The sequence below is a fragment of the Choloepus didactylus genome, chromosome 9, assembly GCF_015220235.1.
Source record: "Choloepus didactylus isolate mChoDid1 chromosome 9, mChoDid1.pri, whole genome shotgun sequence".
Lineage (NCBI taxonomy): Eukaryota > Metazoa > Chordata > Mammalia > Pilosa > Megalonychidae > Choloepus > Choloepus didactylus.
Genome location: NC_051315.1, coordinates 94,207,684 through 94,227,478, shown reverse-complemented (window position 1 = coordinate 94,227,478; position 19,795 = coordinate 94,207,684). Strand labels below are relative to the sequence as shown.

General features: G+C 41.7%; 1 protein-coding gene across 8 annotated transcripts in view; it reads right to left on the bottom strand.

The window, feature by feature from the left end:
* The window catches only part of KIAA2012 (KIAA2012 ortholog), a 144,045-nt gene that overhangs the window by 56,404 nt on the left and 67,846 nt on the right, over positions 1-19,795 (bottom strand). For 7 of the 8 annotated variants that reach the window (XM_037848771.1, XM_037848772.1, XM_037848773.1 and 4 more), the window contains 3 exons: positions 15,788-15,864; positions 11,714-11,803; positions 2,802-2,939 (listed from right to left, as the gene is read on the bottom strand). In XM_037848771.1, the coding sequence (XP_037704699.1) occupies positions 2,802-2,939; positions 11,714-11,803; positions 15,788-15,864 (305 nt within the window). The remainder of the gene's footprint in view (positions 1-2,801; positions 2,940-11,713; positions 11,804-15,787; positions 15,865-19,795) is intronic. The other variant, XM_037848770.1, reaches the window with a different exon arrangement.

Sequence of the window (19,795 nt, the reverse complement as noted above, 5' to 3'; positions counted from 1 at the left end):
GTTCTAATGAATTGGAATAGCTCACAGTAAATACCTGAAACTATCAAACTACAACCCAGAACCCATGAATCTTGAAGATGATTGTATAAAAATGTAGCTTATAAGGGGTGACAATGTGATTGGGAAAGCCATATGGACCACACTCTCCTTTGTCCAGTATATGGATGAATGAGTAGAAAAATGTGGGGCGGGGGAAGGCACCAGTGTTCTTTTTTACTTTAATTGTTCTTTTTCACTTTAATTTTTATTCTTATTTTTGTGTGTGGTAATGAAAATGTTCAAAAATTAATTTTGGTGATGAACGTACAACTATATAATGGTACTGTGAACAACTGAATGTACGCTTTGTATGACTGCATGGTATGTGAATATATCTCAATAAAAATGAATAAAAAAAAAAAAACTACCTCAAAAAAAAAAAAAGTCTTTGTCTGGTGTGCCCGAGTTCTGGTTCTTCACTTTGATAGTTTCTAATGCTTTAATCTTCTTCTTTGCCTGGGCCATCACTTCCTGTTCCTTTGTATGGTTTTTAACCTTTCATTGAAACCTGGGCATTTTGATATTTTAATGTGCTAACACTGGATTTTAGACTTTGGCGCATCTGTTTCTTAAAGCTTATATCTAGCAAGTGTTATGACATTGCTTTCCTTGTTGGCAAGAGCTAACGATAAAAAGGGATGGGGGATGCACCTTTTCCATTCTCCACAGATTGATCTGTGCTCATCCATACAAAGAGTTTAGAGAATAGCCAGAGGCAAAGCACAGGGGCCTCCCTGATCCTTTCTGGGTATGCTCTTCCCTTGGCCATGAGTGTTTGACCCTAGTAATTCTCTATTTACATAAATTAGAATGTCCCCTCTTCCCTAGGAAACAGTTTCCTCACTGTCTGAGCACTTCACTGTATGACCTACAGCCAGTAATCCCTTGCCCCAGGCAGTCACAACTTGACTGCTCTCCCACAGTTTTCTGAAGGGAAGCTCTGTGAGGTGCTTTCAATATAAAGGGCAAGTTCTGGGATGGCAAGTTGCCCAGATCACCACCGGATAGACAGGGTCATGTACACAAGTTCCCTGTATGTACACAGTGTTACTCTCCTTCCTCTGGAACTGGGACCAGGGGTCCACATTGGGAGTGCAGGCTGGCTCTGTGCTGAGCTGGTGAGGGAATGAGGAGGGGCCAGCAAGGGTGCCAGGAGATCCTACTGCTTTTAAGAAGCATTTTTCTTGACTCGGTACTCTCCTGGTTAGTGCCATCCTTTAATTTTTTTCTGGAGCTCTGAGGAAGATGTTGTGCCAGTTCTTTCTGGTTGTTCAAAACTTCTGTGGAAGGACAGACTGTGAGGCTTCTCACTCCACCATCTCGATCACGGTCAGCCACCTATTCTTTCCTCCCCACTCAGAGCTTACTGAACTGGGGGCAAATAGCCATGGAGTCAAAGAAGCTGGCCAGAAGCAGAGTTTATTATTAGGGACATAGTTTTTGTATGCTACTGACATTGTTAATTTGGTATCAAAGCAAATGAAATTGTTAAAGATTTAGGATGTTAAATTTAAGCCCCGTGGTAACCACAAAGAAAATATCAGAGAATATGCAAACTCATAGACAAAAAGTAGAGAACATGTTACCAGAGGTGGGAGTCAGGGGGAGTAGGGAGTTAATGCAAATGAGTGCAGGGTTTCTAGAGGGGGTGAAGGAAAAGTGATAGTAATGGATGGTGGTAAGGATACTGTAACACTGAGGAGAAAAGGCTCAAAAGGACATTATTAGTACATAAGAAAAAATTGGAATATAGAATATAGGCTTTATATCAAAGTTAAATTTCTTGAACTTGATAACTACACTTAAGCTGATTACATAAATGAATATCCTTGTTTGTAGGAAATGTACACAGAAGCATTATGTTTTTAAGTATGATGTGTGCAACTTGTTCTCAAATGTTCAGAAAATAAATAAATGGCTAGATAGATAATAGATAGATGATAGATAGGATGATTTGACAAAGGTGCCAAAAATGTTAAAATTGGTGGATCTGGGTATCCGGGGATGAGGGGAAGGGGGTACGTTGGAGTTCTCTGTATGGGGTTTATATTATTTTTGTAACTGTCCTATAAGCTTGAAATTATTTCAAAATAAAAAGTTAAAAAAAAAAAAAAAAAGAGTGATTGGAAAGGGGGCCCTAAAGCAGAGGGCTACGAGTGGGCCAATTTTGGAGCATTTAGTGAGTACTTTGTGTGTATGAGCGCCTGGAGTGGGAGGGATTACTGCAAAGATGGACAAATAATGATGTCTCGCCCGCAAGAGCTCTCAGTACCATTAACTAGAAACGAAGCTGAGCTTGGGAGATCAATGAACTCTTAGAGAACAGAAAACAGGTTGGACATCCAGAAGATGATATGCAGTTGACTTCTAAATAGTTAACTCAGCAATCAGTTCTTCCTATAGCATATCTACCAAGGTACAGTGGTAAAACAGTAACAATTATTTTAGCTACTGTCAACATAAGCTGAATTATATTTGCTTGTTTTATGAAGTAGTTCAAGGTTATCCTTTCTCCTCTCTGCTTCCTGTCCCTCACCACCTGAACCAGACACCCAACTGATTTGTCCCTGACGGCGGGCTGTGATTATTGTCCTAATTTGTTCTTTCTTCATCTTCTGCAGACTGCTTATTTTCTGACCCTTCTGATAAAGCAGGAGCTCTGAGGCACTTCTGAAGCTGTTTTTGTACCATGCAGAAGTGTATTAACTGGAATTTCTGTGTATGTGTCTATAAAACCCTTCGTCTTCCCAGTGTGAGATCACCTTCAGGAGCGGCATCATGTCAATGTGCAGCTTGCGCGTGTAAAATTCTTTGCTGTTTGAACACATCAGCCCTTTATTTATATAACTTTGAGGCTCTCCTGTTTTCTGAGCCGCTGCCTCCATGGACTGCTGGGCTCCCTGTGAAGAGAAGCAGAAAGCCCAACTTTCATTGGAATGAAATACAGTGCAACAAGAGCTAGTCCAAATCCTCAAATATTTATAGAAAACAATTTTTCTTCATTGGGACACTAATAGTAACACCTATCTTTGCCATTGAAGACTCAGGGGACACAATATATATAATATAACCTGAGAGTGGTTCTTAATTCATCCCTGGGATTGTGCAATGGGGAAGCGGAAAGAGGGACCCTTTTATGTGTGAGTGTTGCACATTATCTCACCTAATCCTCACAACAACCTTAATCACACTTCACAGATTAGAACTCAGAGGCTCTGGGAAGTTAAGCAACTTGTCCAAGCCACACAGCTGGTAAAAGGCAAAGCTGAAATCACCGTCTGCAATCACTGAAGGCCCAAGATGACTTTTTTATGAGAACTTGTTGAATCTTCTATAGCTTCCATGAATGCTTATCAAATCTACCTTGCAGCATATTAGGCTATAGCAAGATTCCAGTTTATTTTCAAGCTGAAAATGTATTTGAGATGTCAGCACTAGTGATGTGAACAAATGTAGCAGAGAGGAAAAGGACAGACCGATAGAGGCTTGTGGGAGGTCCTGGGAGCTCCTGGTTTGGGGGCTCCTGGTTTGGGGGCCAGGTTTCTCTAGTCACCACAACATGCAACAATGCCATGTTTCAGAGACTACAGAGTTTGATCTGAAGTTATGCTCTACCCCATACCCCACACTGAGACCTGGGTGATCTTTCCTACACATTCGTCCTGCTTAAAACCTTCAAGGCCATTGCCCTCAGGGTGACGGCCAATCTGCTTAAAAGATTTATAGCGCCTGCCCTGCCTGGTCCTGGACTATCTATCTCTCCAGCCTCATTTAGCCACACAACAAAGATATATGAAGTGCCTTTTTTATGCCAGGCAGAGAAGATACAGCAGTACACAAAATACAAAAATCTCTGCCCTCATGGAGAGTGCACATGCGTTCCATTGAAAAGGAAGAGATAACAACAAGGAAATAGAAGGTGAGTTATGCATGAAGGTCATGATTTAGAGAAAATAAACCAGGAAAAGGAGATGAGGAGTACCAGAGGATGGAGGCGGTGGCTGCAATTTTAAGCAGGAACATCAGGGAAAGCCCCACAAGAAAGTAACATTTGAGCAAAGCTCTGAAGAAGGTGAGGCATGGTTTCACGGGGCTATCCGCAAGAAGCATTTACCTCACTGAAGGACGAGCAAGTACAAAGCCCACCATCAACACTAAACTTTCAGTTCCTGAAGCACGCCTGCTGGGAATACTCTCCTCTCTTCCTGTGGCCTTCTGATTCCTCCTTTTCCTTGGCGTCTGGTTCATCTGTGCCTCCCATTACATCAACAGAGCACTGAGCACTTATCATTATTGCCCACAATGAATGCACGCGCTTGTGTGGCTCTCTGTTTTTCCCATTAGACTGTAAGCTCCATGAGGCTGGGAACATGACTGGCCTATTTCCATTGAAACACCAGTGCCTGGCACAGGGTCTGGAAATGAGTACACACTTGAATATTTGCTGAACAAATACATGAATGAATGACACGGGGCAAGCTACAAGGCTACAGCCCACCTCAGTCAAAGTGAGGAGAGGCCAGTGAAGACACCTTTACAGGAAGTGCATGCTGACCTCCAAAAGTCTGTCCTCGGCTTAGCACTGGTTCCTCATTTGCAGAGAGAAAAGATATTTGGGTGTGGGGGGGGGTAGACTTGCTGGGGTCATATACATTGGTGTGCTGTAAAATCACCCCGGGTGTGGATTTAATCATTTCCATATTTTCTAGGAAACTAACTCTCAGACATCCATTTCTCTGGGCAGTCATAAACTCTCCCTCCCCATAACCTTTATATTATTTTTAAGCATTAATGTCGAATTAACAAGCAGCAGTCATTCCAAGGAACACCCATGCCCTTTTCCTTTGTTTTCAAATGTGGTGAGAGATAAAGATTTTTCTGGACAAATGCAGATCCAATTTTTTGTCATCTCAGCCATATATCTGTTAGCTTCTCTGGGTGAGATAGTCCCTTCCTATTTCTAGATTTAATGAAAGCATGTGGTCCAACTGGAATCAGACAAAGAATTTCAGGCTTTCTGGCCTCCAAAATCATGCACAAATCACAGGAAGAAATAATCAAAATCAGACAATACTGATTTGAGGGGAATTTATCCATTATTCCCAACAGAAGATTTTGTGTTAGGCTAGAGGGCAAAAGACATAGCCAAGACCAGTTCCAATGGCTGGAATTACTTTAACTCCTTATGTGGAGCTCAGACTGAGGAGTGGGGAGTTGCGAGGCTTTGAGAAAAGTCTCTCCGAATCACTTGGCTTATAAATCTTTTGATAAAACAATTCTCTTGACCAGGTTGCTCATCTCCCTAATGTTTAGGGGCCATCAATTCTAACTTTATGGAATGTTTTAGGTGAAGCTTCTATAGCCCCTGGAATGCACAGTAGCTTTTACCTAGTGTGTTCAAGGGTTCCAGTAAATAAATGATAGTAAAAGTGGTGGTTTGGGGGTTGGAGGTGGGTGGGTGGGGATTTGGGAGATGGGAGGAAAGAAAAGCTTAAACATATGAAGAGGATTCTGGGAGGTAGTGATAAGAGGAGAAAAAGTCAGAATATTGAAACCAGAAAGAATGCCACGTTCTTATGTGATTTTTCATTTATTCATTAAACTGATATTTATTGAGTGCCTACTCGGTGTCAGACAAGCAAGATGTTTTAGATAGTGATAAATAAATGGAGACAATGAAATAGGATGGAGAATGATGCAGGAGAGGTTGATGACTTTACTTTGGGTGGTCAGGGAAGACTTCTTGGAGGAGGATGACCAGAAGGAACCAGCCCATAAGGATGTGTCTTTAGCTGTCATTGTAGCCTTTATCCCTGCATCCCTGTGGTCTGTTATTCAGAGGTAGAATCAGGCAGCATTCTTTGAAAAGCAAAGTAGAGTTCCTGATTTCTAGTCCTGTTCTGCTCCAGACCACATGGATCCATCCTTGACCCTGCCAGGTGCTTCTCTATTTTGGGGTGTGGAGGTGGGGTAGATTAATCATAACTGACCCTTGCAGCTCTTGGGATACACTGAGAGCAAACACAGCAGAATAAATAATAAACAGAAGTCAAGGTGTCTGAAAGTGTAGGAGGGAGAAGAAAACTCAAGGCTAAATTGAAGGAAGAGAAAATGGAGGAACTAGAAGAAAGCAGAGAAGCCTGAAGCTTGTTTCTTTTATGTTCATGCCTTGGTAGGGATGATTAAAGAACTGAGGGAAGAGTGAACTGTTTAGCAGAAAATCAAAACCCATTCCCTTTCCTATATTGTACTATAAATATTTTAATATTTTTATGTTTCACGAAAAACACCTGGAAACCTTTCTCTTCAGTAAATGAAACAATAAAGATTGAGTTAATTTGGTAAAGCTGATTTGAATTGCACAGAAGGCATTGCGTAAGTACTTGGCATTTAAAAAGTTATCTGACATTTAAAAGGAGATGACTGTTAATGAATTCAAGAGCTAATCTTACACTCTGTCAGGATGAGCCATGGAAAATTCAGGATTATTATCGCGCTGTAAATATAACGTGATTCAGTTGAAAGCCAGCACAAAGGAGAACTATTGGCTGTATACAAATATTCATAAACACACATAAATAATGCAGCAAGACTTAAAAAGAACATCCATTAAATTACATGCATATCTTATCATTTCCATTTTAACTCTTAGATTGTAATATATCTGAGCTACAAACCCAGAGAGAAACCCTCCTCCCCAATGTTTTCGTTTCTTCCTTTTAAGTTGTGTATTTTGAGGGGTCACTTCCATGGGTTAGCTCTACCAAGAGACCATGGATCTTTCACCTTAAGAAGGAGATGAGATTCTAAACCCAACCAACCCCTAGGGGTTCCCCCAGCGCCACCAAAGATAAGGATCTAAGGAGGGCCTCTCAGGCGTCTCTCAGGCCCTTCTCTGTGCTTCTCCCACTCCTTTCTAATTGGGGTTCCCCATCTTGAGAGCTGTGGCTTAATGGCTCCAAGTAGAGCTATTGTCCCTCATTAAGGAGTCTGCAACACTCTCGCTAACTGCCACCCACGCAGCTCACAACTTCATTTTGCCTGAGAGCAAGCTGCCAAGTGTCTCTGGGAACTTGTGGGCCAGCTGAGCTAGAGAAAGAAAACAGAAGGAAGGAGGGCTTTGTAGCCAAGATCTGAAATGTGCTGGGGAACACACCCCACCATTATCTTAATGCACAGAGAGCAGGTAGGGAGCCCTTTGCTGAAACCCTTATGTGGTCTATCAAGTTGTCACATCAAACCCTCGGTGCTCACAGGGCATTTGTCCCCTCCTGTGAGCAAACAAAAGGAAAAGAGTCAGTTTCTCCTCCCGACCACCAGGCCCCCCTCCTTGGCTGAGAGTCTGGTCATCCACTTCCCTCTGGGGCACGCTGAACCCCTGTGGGGATAGATTAGATCTGAGAGAGTTAGTCTCCCAGGAGGCTGGGATTCAGAGCTTCCCTCCTCCTCTCCCCAGCCCCCTTCCCCACCTCCCCATGCTGGGGTGGAGGTAAAGGAACCACATTCTGAAAGGGCTACGTCTGCCAGGAGCTATGGGCTGAAGGGCCTGGCAGGGTTCCCTGCTGCCCTGCCTTCTCAGGCCTGTTATTTTTTTGTCCATGGCAGCCTGTGGAAATAAGTGAGTATAGTAGGAATGGGGACACAGGTGGGACTGGGTGGGGTGTGGAACTCCGCTGGGCTCCCTATGGCTGGGCTGCCTGGAGAGGGGGGTCTGAGTGAGCCAAGGGCTTGGTATACATCATCAACCTCAGGCTAACTTGAAGGGGACCAGTCTGTGGCGAGACTAACCTTCTCCCTCTCCCCCCCACCGCCTCCCCTCCCCTCCCCTCCCCTCCTACCCCACCCCTTCCCTAGGTCCCCACTCTGAGACCTTGTCTCTTTGTAAGTTTTCCTGGCCTGGGGTAAAAAGAGACCTCCAATCTGCAGGAAGCCTGATGGAACACCCAGAACCTCCAACTCAGCAACCCAGCCTGCCTGCATTGCCTCTTTCTGAGGAGCAGAAGGGACCCCCAAACCATGGTTTGGTTCCAAAGACCACAAGTCTGCCTAGCAGTCTACATGCTGGTCACCTGGGTTTATCCTGGTTATCTTGGCCACCTCAGATACCTTGGCCCACTTTTTGGTGCTGGTGAAATGGGCTGAGTTGACAGTTTTAGGAGGGTCCCACAAGTAGGCATAGTGGAGAAACAGTTCTTGTTCTCCTCCTGTCATGAAGTTTGGCCTCCACCTACATTTTCTCAATGCAAGGAGATTTTACATCCTGCTGAGTGTTTAGCAAATTAGCCCAATAGTCAGCAAATCTTAGACTAGGAAGATGAACGCTGTAGTCTCTAAGTCTTAGCTTTTGTGACAGACTCATTTGGTGTCTTTTGCCAAATCTTTCTGTGGCTCAGTTTCCCTACCTATAAAATGGGGTTCACCTCACTGTTCTCCTTGGGGAGGTTTTGAATAATGAAACTCAGGCCACTTTAATCCCAGGGCTTCTACTATCTGGAAGTAAATCTTATCTGTGAATTCTAATTGATATTGTCTTCAGTTTAATTAAGTGCTTTGTTGACACAACAGAATCATTGTTTATCTGGCTGAGCGGGAGCTGGAGGAGAAACATTTTAAGCCAAAATAGTGATCTCTTCTGCCCCAGGGGAGGTGGAAACCTTTTTCTGTGAGGGGGCGTGAGGATGTATTCAGGCTGGAACTTTGCCTGTGCTTGAGAGATGATACCTCCTATTTTAAACTGGGAGATGGGAGGAGGTGGGGGGCAGGGTGAGAAATCTGCACAACTATCCAGCTCCTTCTAATCCCAAACTAGGAAAGTCCAGTGTGACTTTTCCAGTCTGACAAACCGAGACAGGGACTCTCAATGTGCAAACTAATTCCACTTTTAAATCAGTCAATTTTCACTAGAAAAGAAAACATAGCCCATGGTGCTTTGACTCCTTGGCTGGTCATAAGAGCTCATCTAACCCTAAATTTAGCCGGGCTAGAGAGCTGAACTAGCCCTGGTACTGCAGGGACAGCAGAAGGCTGGAGGAAGAGAAAGAAAAATGCCCTTTCCCTTTTTTTCCTTTCATGGACCCTCACGCTTTTCTGCCCCTTCTCCTCCATCGGGTCCTCCTGTCCTCTGACTTCTAAGTTTTCCTGGGAGCCACGTACTGTGGGGGCTGGCTTCCTGCTGGATACAGAGCTCCAGGCCTCCAAATTCCCTGCCTCTTTTCAGGCCGTTAGCTCATTCTTTTAGGTATAGGCAGAAAGAAAACATTTTTTTTTTTTTTAAATGAATTCACGTTGAGATTTGAGAAGTCCAAAGGAATCTATAATAGGTAGAATTTTTAACCAGTGAAACAAAGTAAAAATTCTAGACAGAATAAAAGACAGGTGGTGGGGAAGGTGCAGGGGCAGATGGGAGGTAGGCTTTCCTTTAAGTTATTCCTGCTTTTCAAGCTTCTCCTTGTCTGCGTCTGAACCCTTAGATTGTATACAAACTCCAAGTTCTCTTTTATAATGGCTTTCAAGGTAGAAGATGGGGGAATGGAGTAATAATAATTATTATTATAATTAATCAGGGGCTGCCTAAAGCCAACCACTGAGTGAATGCTTTTTCATATGCTGCTTCATCTGATCCCTGTCATGACCCCATGAGGGAAATATTATTCTCCTTTACAGATGAGGAAATGGAGCCTCCGAGAGGTTAAATAACCTGTCTAAAACTACTAAAATAGGGAAGAAGTTGGGATCTAAATGCAGTTTTATGGGGTTCCCAAACCAGTAGGCCTCCTTGCACGTGCACGTTACATGTGAATGGGGCCCTGTCTGTCCTGCCATCTGTCCCTCAACTATAAAATAGGGATAACAACTGTGCCTACCTCACAGGGTTGCTGTAAGGATCAAGGAAGATCCTAAACCCTGTGCATAGCAAAACTTGAAAACGTTGGCCATTGCTACATTTAAAAAGACCCTCTAAGATAATTGTGGGATAACTGTTGAAGCTTGTGATATGTATACAGAAGTTCATTATACTAGTCTCTCCACTTTTCCATATGCTTGAAATTTTCTATGATAAAGAAAAAGACATTAACTAGGCACAGATCATGTATCTGGTTGGAACTAGTAGCCAACGGCTCAGTAAATAGACTTACTGGAATAAATGATAGTCATGCAAAAAATCCAACAAATAAAAACCTTGATTTGTAATTAAAAAAATAAAAATAAAAAAATAAAACCCTGTCAGGAAATTAACCTTAAATTGCCATGGAGTTTTGGGTGGACAAAGTAAACCTGTGGGTATAGTCTAACCAGATAAAGTTTGCTTAGATCAAAAAGCCTTTGAGTTAAATTCCACAACCAAAGCTATTTACAAAACCAGGGAGGGAGGGAGGGAGGGAGGGAGAGAGAGAGAGAATGAGCATGGAAGTAGGTGAAATATGTCATTTAAAGAGCTGACTTTAGAAATGAGAAAGAATGGTTGGGGGTTAAAGAGCCCTTCTCTAGATGGAGAAAGGCAGAAAATTAATTCTCCTAAGCATCAGTGCTAGGCCTCGTCTTCCTAATCAGCTTCACAAAGAGCCCCAAGAAGGATGCCTAGTGACATCTCCAAGTCTGCACAAGGCCCAAAGGTCTTCCAGAGAGTGAAATACCAAATCATGGCAACAAATAGGAAGGGTCTGGAGATTGTGTGAGTCATTAGAGAAATGTCAGTTATACTTCCATATTATTATCACTGACAATAAAGCAAGTGCAATCTCTGAATCCTACTTAGAAGATCACGGATTTATTCTACCCAGGACACAGACCTTAATGTAAACAAAAGATTTGTCAAATTTTTTGAGTGGCTACCATGTGTCAGGGACTATGCTAGTCATGAAGGGTGCAAAGGTAAATAAGGTAAAATAAGAAAAAAGGTCTGTCTTTAAAGATTGGTAGCTTGTTCTTTTAGATGGTAGTTCAACTGCAGCCAAAAAATTTCAACAGAAGGCAGGGTATGGCTTGACAGGGCACTAAAACAAAACATTACCTTTATACCCTTGTACAAAAACATAGTGTGTCTACAGATTTTTTGTTTCCTTATCCTGTAAAAGGAAGACTGAAAGGGGATATGAACGCCATCTGTGAAACCACCAAGGAAACAGATGGGATAAACATAGGTTTATCCAACCTGAATCCTAGTGTGCTAGAATTACAGCATACTCTCTGACATTCAAAAGAGGTAAATTTAGGACACATAAGATCAAATATGAATTTATATTGTAAGTAGTAAATTCATGTAACCAGAGCTCAAGAGATAATACAGATTGAAATAGAAGTGGCTTTATGAAATGAGAAAAAGGGACATAATACCAGTTTCACAGGATTTTTAGGATACTACCAAAATTCTAATCCCCACAAAACAGCAAAACAAAACTCAAGATAAAGCATGTGAGAAAGGGTGTTTGCTCTCCCTAACTCAGAGATCATTTAAACAAAGAGAGAAGTTTGCTGGAAGCAGTGCAATGCAAATGGCAATGTGGAAACTGCTGAGATAGTTTCTTTCTTATTTTAAACAAAAGACAGAGATGCAACGACCCTTGGAAAATCTAATTAAGGTTTGAGTTTGTACTTTGATACTCTTTACTGACAACCTCTCCACCCTGACAGCTCTATAAACCAGTGGTCTCAGGGCCCCCTTGCACAAACTTACATGGAGGGATCCAGATGGACAAGGAAGCTTCATACTTTGAGATCCAAACTTTTGCTCAGAAAAAGAGGCAAAATTCAATGTCTCCCAAGTCTAGAGTCAGAGGAATAAAATGTTGAAAGGGGAATTTTGAGTGCCCTCTATTTAGCTTGTTGTATACTTGTCATATACTGTGACTTCTCAATCATATTAAGCCAGACTTTAATAAAACCAGCTCTTTTCATGATCCATCATTCCTTTTTATAGAATTTTGAAACAAAGCAAAAACAATTTTAAAAAGAAAATGAAAAAAGAAAAACTAAATAAAAAACTAAAACACAACTGAAAACATCTTAATTCTATGTTAACATGACTGCATGTTCTTTCAATAATTATTTGCAAGTCTTTTCCTTATGAATATATATACACACACACATATGTATACATATACACAGATATATATGTATTTACATAGTTGCAGTCATAGTTGATGAATGTCAATTTCTGTTTTTAAAGCATAAAATCAGTGGTTCACAACTGGGGGCAATTTTGCCCTCCAAGGGACATTTAGCAATGTCTGAAGACATTTTTGATTGTCACAACTGCGGTGGTGGTGGGAGGGTGCATGCTGCTTACATCTAGTGGGTAGAGGCCAGGAATGCTGCTCAATGTCTTACAATGCACAGGACAGCCCCCCAAACAACAAAGAAGTATCTGGCCCAAAATGTTAGTGGTGCTGAGACTGAGAAACCCTGTGTTAAACCATTAGCATTAAGTCATAGTTTCTAGTATGAACAACCGTCTTTTTTAAGTGCCTGAATTAACCTCTTACTCAGGAGAATATACAATAATTAACTTAATTTCCCTGGTGTTAGACTTTCTAGTTTTTCTCTACTAAAAATAATGCTGCAATGTACATCTTCACTCACCCCCTTTTCTGCTGAATTATTTCCTTGGAATAAATTCCCAGAAGTCAGAAATTAGTGAATCAATAGATAGGAGTATTTTTTCATGTTTCATGGATCATACTGCCATTTTGCTTTACAAATGGATTGAACCAATTTACAATCAGCCAGAAGTGTATAAACAGACTAGGTTTACCAAAAACTCAGCACCACTGGGTTTTCTGATTTTAAAAAGTGTGTATGTGGGGGCACAAAAATCAAGTACCAAACAGTACCTCTGGGTTACCTCACTTTACATTTAAATGAGCTACATGGGATGAATATTTTTTCCATATTGTTTACTATCGTTTTATGGTATGGATTGTTTATATCTTTTGGTTATTTTTCTAACAAACAGGCTTTCAATGTTTTTCTTTTTAATTGAATGAGATCCTTACCAGTATAGATATTAACTCATATTTTTCTCCCCACACTGCATAGCTATGTTAACATTTCCTCCCAGAATCTACAAGTGCATTTATAATTTTAATACTCTTCTTAGGTACTGGTCACCTCACCCAACCTGCAGCCACCTCACGAAGAGGCCCTGGGGAAGAGGAAAAGCTTCTCAGCGTTTGATGTCAGTGACTGAGGTAAGGGTGACACTAGGTCTCTGAAGTTATCCCAGGAACTAATTTCCCTTAATCAAATGAAGGGCCTTCGGAGGAGCCACAAGGCAGAAAGGAAAATAAATCTGACAGAGAATACCAAATTCTGTAAGGAGTTTGAAGAACCTGCCTTAAAAAAGGGCACCATACCTTTAGGACTTCAGAACCGGCAATGCTCTATACGGAGCTATTAATATGCAAAAAATGCCTTCATAAATACTTGATTCTGCTCACAGTGGGGAGGCAGTTCATTTGAAAGAGGAAATGGGAGTTTGGAGTTGAAACATGTCTGCTTGTCTCCTTTTTTTTCCCATTGCTCTTTTCATCTCCACATTTTCCCTGGTAGTTTTCTTTCCCCTATTTCCTCTGACTTAACCCCTTCCTCCCAACTCCTACGAAGTTGTTGCTGTCCGTTGGTACTGTCATTTTTATTAAGGATTTATCTCCGAGGCCCCGATCCCCGGGTCAGGTGTGAAAGGGGTGCCTTAGTAGCTGTTCCCACAGTTTGCTGTCATTCTGTGTAAAGGAGGTGGGAACTGCTTTCCCTTAACGTGCAGACAGACCCTTAGGAAACACGGAGGAGAGGTCTTGAAAATCAACCAGTAGGGGGCACCCGAGGCAGTCTGCAGACCCGGGTAAATCCAGTTATGTCTGCAAAGAGCCTTCTGGGTTTCTTTCTGACCCACAGTCAGAAATTGTTTTCCAAATCCAGTTCTGTGACTTCTTGTTAAAGGGCATTGATGCCAAAATATTCTACCTTTGGGATTTTTTTTCTTTCAGCTAGCAAAGCGATAAAAAACTACAAGTATTTTATGTAACTGAACTATCATATGGTCAGACCACAAGGAAGGGAGCGGGTGAGTCAGTGTGCGTGTGGTTTATTGGAAAGGAAAGGAGAGCAGAAACTGCAGATGCTGATAAAGATCAATTTTGTGTCGTATCCTATGCCTGCTTCACAGCGAGAAGACAACAGTGGAAGGAACCACCAAGGTACAAAACTGAAATCTGCCCAAGCAGAAATTTGTTTCTAAATCCTTTCCAGATGCTTTCTAGTAAACAAGAAATTAGTCATTTACATGGAATAGGTTGAGGAAGTAGTTAAAATTGAAGTCAGTGATTAATCTAATAAAGGGCCCTTAGTCTCAAGAAATAAGAGGGGCATGGTGAGGGAGGCAGAGAAGACACCTCTTCCCCAGTTTTCTCCATGTTCGGGGTAAGTGGGACTTCCTAGACTTTTCCTCATGTAGCTTTCCTTTTGCGCGCTACCTCTAAAGGAAGTAGTCTACTGTGACTTGACCAAACTAACTGGCTCTGGTGGGGACAAAGCCCCTCATTTCACAAAAGAGGCACATGTTCTCAGAGAACTCTACCTTGCCACAGCCTCGTACGGAAAACCCAAGATTAGAGTTTAAGACCGTTGGTCCAGTGCTCCTTTTTCTGACTGCAAAGTTGTTAATTTAACTTAATTTGACATGGCTGAGACACTCTTTTATTGCAGGTTAATATTAGGTCTCTTGAAGTACAAATTGACAGGTTGTGTGAACTTGGAGTGTGTTTGGAGTCTGTGGGGCATTTGCAAGGCCTTTGGAGTTGCAGAACTTTCATATTTTTCCTTAGTGACAGGATCTCTTAAATGTAGGCATTTAAAAAAATGTGAACATTGGCTCTGTGGTTCTTCAGTAGCGGGGAGGGGCAGCTCAACTGGGTTTTACCTCAGCAGTGGCCTGACCCAGGCCTGTTCTCCTAATTGAGAGTTCAGGTTTTTCCTTAGGAACCAGCTCAGGCACACAGATGAAAACAAAACTTAAAAAAAAAAAAAAAAAGCATGCTAGTAAAGAGGAGAAAGCCAGACTGAGGCAGGAAGTTGGAGACAAGGGAGAAATAGAGGTCACTGGCCTGGGAGGCTGTTACACAGCAGGGAGAGACGTGGGGTCCCTTGGAGCTGTGTGGTACTCCTGCCTCACGTTCTCCGAGACCCTGGATTTCTCGGCTCTAAGAATTCTCCTGGGATGTCTCTCTAGGGAGATTTTGAAGACAGTCCAGCCTCAGAGCTTCCATTGAAGGAACAAACTTATAAATCTTTGTGAACAAATGTCCTTGAACCAGTACTGGATGAACCATTCAGATAAAGCGTTTTTCTCCTTTCTTCACAGTTATTATTGTATTTTTTTCTTGATTGCTAATTTTCCTCCCCCCATTCAGAATGAAACTTTGGAGTGGAAAAATGGGCCCAGCGCCACAAAGTCTTAGGGCCCTTTGCCTTAATGGATGTCTCTCGGTGTTTCCTTGTTCACTTTCAGACTTTGCAGAAGTCAGGGAAAGACCTATTTAGCTTATTCATGCACATGAAGAGTCAGACAAAACAGTCCAAGTTAAGAGTTAAGACATTCTAAATTCAAGAGTTAAGAAACCTCTGGGATTTTATAGTCTAACTGCCTCGTTTTACAGATTAGGCAAATGAGGTCCAGAGAAGTGAAGTGTCTGACCCAGGGTCACAAAGCAATCCTGACTCCTGTTCTCATGCTCATTCAGAGTCAATACTGTACCTGCTTATCTGGCTCCTGGGTCAAAGGTGAGATTTCATAAAGATTCATGTGAAGATCAGTTCCAGATTCAGTGTTTGCTATGGTAAAAATCAGAGAGAAAAAGGATCAGGGTTGTCAGATATAGATCACATGAATTTTTACTTATACACACCTAGTTCATGTGCATGTAAGGTTATAAGTACACATACACTTATGGGATTCATATTTACTCACTACATAACACCTATCCCCCTATAAGTACCCTCTAAACTCCATGTTAAATATAATGTTAAGACCTTATAGTCAAATTTATATTTTTGTTGATTTAGTTGTTTTTTAAAAAAACAAAAGTAAATTCTTTGTGCTATTAAAATTTAGATAAAACTGACATTAAAAAGGAAATATTGATGGAAAAAAATCTGCTGATACTTTTGAATGTAAATTTTGTATGATCATACTTCACTGAAGTAGGAAAATGCCTCTGCAAACTTCTAGATAGGCAGATCAGAGATTGACCTTTTTGTCATTTTGTGGAGGAGAGCTGGAAACTACAGCAAACAAATGCAAAGGCCGAAGTGGGGCTGCTTGGGGGTGAACTAATGGAAATCATGGAGCCCTGCCATGAAGCAGGCACCCCGTGGGCACCGACAAAGGTGTTGGTGTATAATCTGCATGGCTCTCCTCTATGGCTTTGCTGTCACTGCTCTCTACAGGCGTGGAAGCTGAGACTTGAAAGGTAGACCAATTTACCCAAGGTCGTACAGCTAGAGAGATTTTGAGTAAGGCTCTGAGTACAAGATTGCCTGACTAAAACTCCATGCTATGAAAAGATAGGATTTATTTGATTTTTCTTTTTCCCCCTAAGAAAGTAAATTTAATGTTTATTTGAGGAACAGATTTAGCTAAGCACATAGCTCCACTGAAAAGGATTTTGATTTCTTGTGTGGAACCAGTGTCCAACAAAGAGTTCTTTCCATACTTGGTACTTACAAGTAGCTCTTTAAGAGTCTGTGGCCATATGTGATTTTGCACCTTTGTTTTTTCTTTGACCTGAAGCTTCTATTCATTCCTAGTGGACTGACCTTCCCTTTCCTGTTGTTTCACATTTCACATGTGTCCTCTTCTGCCTTGTTTGAAATAGATTCTGCACAGATTTAAAAATCTTTCATATTTAGAACAGCTGGGGAAACTGAGGCTCAGAGAGTGGTTTCGTGTGACTGGGCCACACCTTGAAAAAAACACAAGTCCAGGACCAGAACCCAGATCTCCTGACAGCGTCTTGTACTTTTCCCTCCACATCACAAAGCCTTCTGTTAGCCTCACTTGAGCTTGCCACATCACAGCTGCTTGGCCACGATCCATCCTCTGGACAAATCCAGCCCAGCAGAATTGTGTTGCGATGAGGTTCGCTTTGCTGTGGCTTGGAAGGAGCTATGGTCTCTTAGAAATGAAACTTATAAATTCTTATGCATAAGGGAAGTTCTTGCAATACTAGGAGAATGAATCAGTCAGCCAGAGTTCAAGAAATGTAAACACATTTTTAGATAGGAGACTGAAAAATCACTTAGGACTTCTCCATCTCTTGGGTCAAGACCCTGGTAATTTACTGATGTCCAAGCTGTCAAGGAGGAGACACAATTCAAACTGCATTCCTGGGAGATAAAGCAATGGGGGTGGTAAAACTTCCTCTCAGAGCAATGTGGCAAGATCTTTCCCTGTTATCAAGCCAAAGAAACTGACTAACCCATCAACAAACCCAGGCAACTGGCTGTGAATACAGGGCCCAGTTCTTTTTCAACATCTAGGAGCTGGTGTACACATTCACAGACAAGAGACTGCACAACTTCCAGGCACGCCTGAAACTGGGAGCTCAGAGTCTTTCCGTGAGGAACGTTTCTGCCACTAAAGAGATAAACAGAAAACACATTCCTTCTTGGGCTGCCCACCATCAGGCCTGAACAGATTTTCAGATGCTAGCATTAATCTAACCACAGGCTTTTAGCAAGGAGATAGCATTCCCACTAGATAATCAGGCAGTTTTAGAGATGACCCTTGCTAGACAGGGTCTCATCCCAAACCTCTTTTGCCTTCTTCAAATCATGGAATCTTTCACCAAACACTCAAAACTTGAAAAGCAGGAAGGACCACCTGATTCTTCAATGGAATATGATGCCTTAAAATTTCCTCCTATTTAAATCTGGGTTGGCTGTTTTAACTCCCAAGTTGTTTTTGTTTGCTGTTTTAAGTAAAATGAAACATAGTCATATTTGTTCCCACTGTTTTCCTTGGTGTGGGATGCTGTGGTAGGCCCCATCTGGTGTCAGAATAGAGACCTAACTTCAAAGATTCACCTTATCAGACAAGGTGGGCCACCTGGCTCCTAGCCAGGTGCATATCAGGGCTTGGGAAGCAATTGTGGACCTGCAGGCTCCAAGGTGGACAAACATTTGGTGGCTACAAAGGCAGTAGCTGTTGGAGGTATGGTGGGAGCCTCTTTAAATATTTTAGGGCATTTTTCCACGCGTACCATTTCTGAGGTATGAGCACCTTTTGATTGGTGCTCATGGAACTTCTCCTGTGGAATTGCTTTCATCATTGGTGAGGGGTTACATCTATTGCCAAACAGATCTCAGGAAACACCTTTGCCTTTTCACAGTTTTGCCAATGGACTTGCTGACCTCCAGTGGGAGGAGCCTAAAAGTCCGCTTTTGTACCTTCATGGTTTTATTTTTCAGTCAAAAATGGAAAATGCAAATGCAAATTCCAGATTATTAAAAAAAAAGTCTTCCCAGTATAAACTTAACCATAAAAGGAAGGATAATACTAGTCCCTTTACATAGCTCTTCTGACCTTTTCTTAAGAATGGTATCTAAAAATACTTTATTTTATATGATGTGACCCAGGACATCTATGGCCTATAGAGTACTTGTCGTGTTTAATAAATCTCCAGTATGCTTGTTTAATGCAGGAGACCAGGACCGGAGATGGCCTTTTGGTATTGTCATTATCAAATTCTTCAGACAAGATTTAAGGTCCTGTTTATGCTACATATTTTCACTTTAAATCTTTCTGGATGGAAAGGAGGTTGAGATGGGAGTATCAAACAGTTGCACAAGACCTGAGAAAGTCTCCAGGCTAAAGTCATACCCCAGGGAGCTCTATTAAAGGATCAAGTGGACAGATCTAGAAGATATGAGTCAGCCTGAATTTAAATGTGGAAATGCCTAATAGATGTGAGGGCAATATTTTTCTTCCAGTTTGGAACAACAGTCCATTTACTCTACATATATCTTCTTAGACCAAGGCTAGCCAAGTCTCAAGGGTCTGGCTTTAGCTTTGGGAACACCAACTTCTCCCAAAAGTTCATAAATTTTTTTTTATGGAGAGGTTCGAAGGTACATGGCAATTTACCAAGCCCAAAATGGAAGTGAAGTTAGATGGTGGAATTTAAATTCAAGTTAGGTAGGAACAAAAAAAAAAAAATCAACTATGTGAGAAACCCTCCAATCAAGATATAGCATAGGATTAATAAGGATAGATGTGGTAGAAGACAGTGCAAAGAAGAGAATTTGAAAAAGAGTGTGGATCTACATACAAAGTGGCCAACTAATTTAATTCATGTGGTGGTCTTAATTCTCCAGAAAATATTGCTCTTGGTCATGTCACTCGTTCTCAAATAAATATAGACATTTGGTCTCCCAGCCTCCAAACTTAGCCCCTCCAATCGTTTCTCTGTGTGGTTGAGAGTGTCATTTCTTTAAAATCAAAATCTGGATATGTCAATCCCTATGGAAGCAGGATCCCACCATCTCTGGGATAAATTCTTTAGTTGTTGCCTTGAATCTTCATGATCTGACTCCTGCCTACCCCAGCTGCATTTCTTACCACTCCCTCCCTGGTGTCTGCTCATTACAAGCTCTTGCATTTCTCCCATGCTGCCATGTTCTTGCACTTCCATGTGGTCTCTTCCCCTCAGCATCCTTCCCTCTTCTCCAAGTGGCTAGCACAGTATTTGGAACTAGCAGGTGG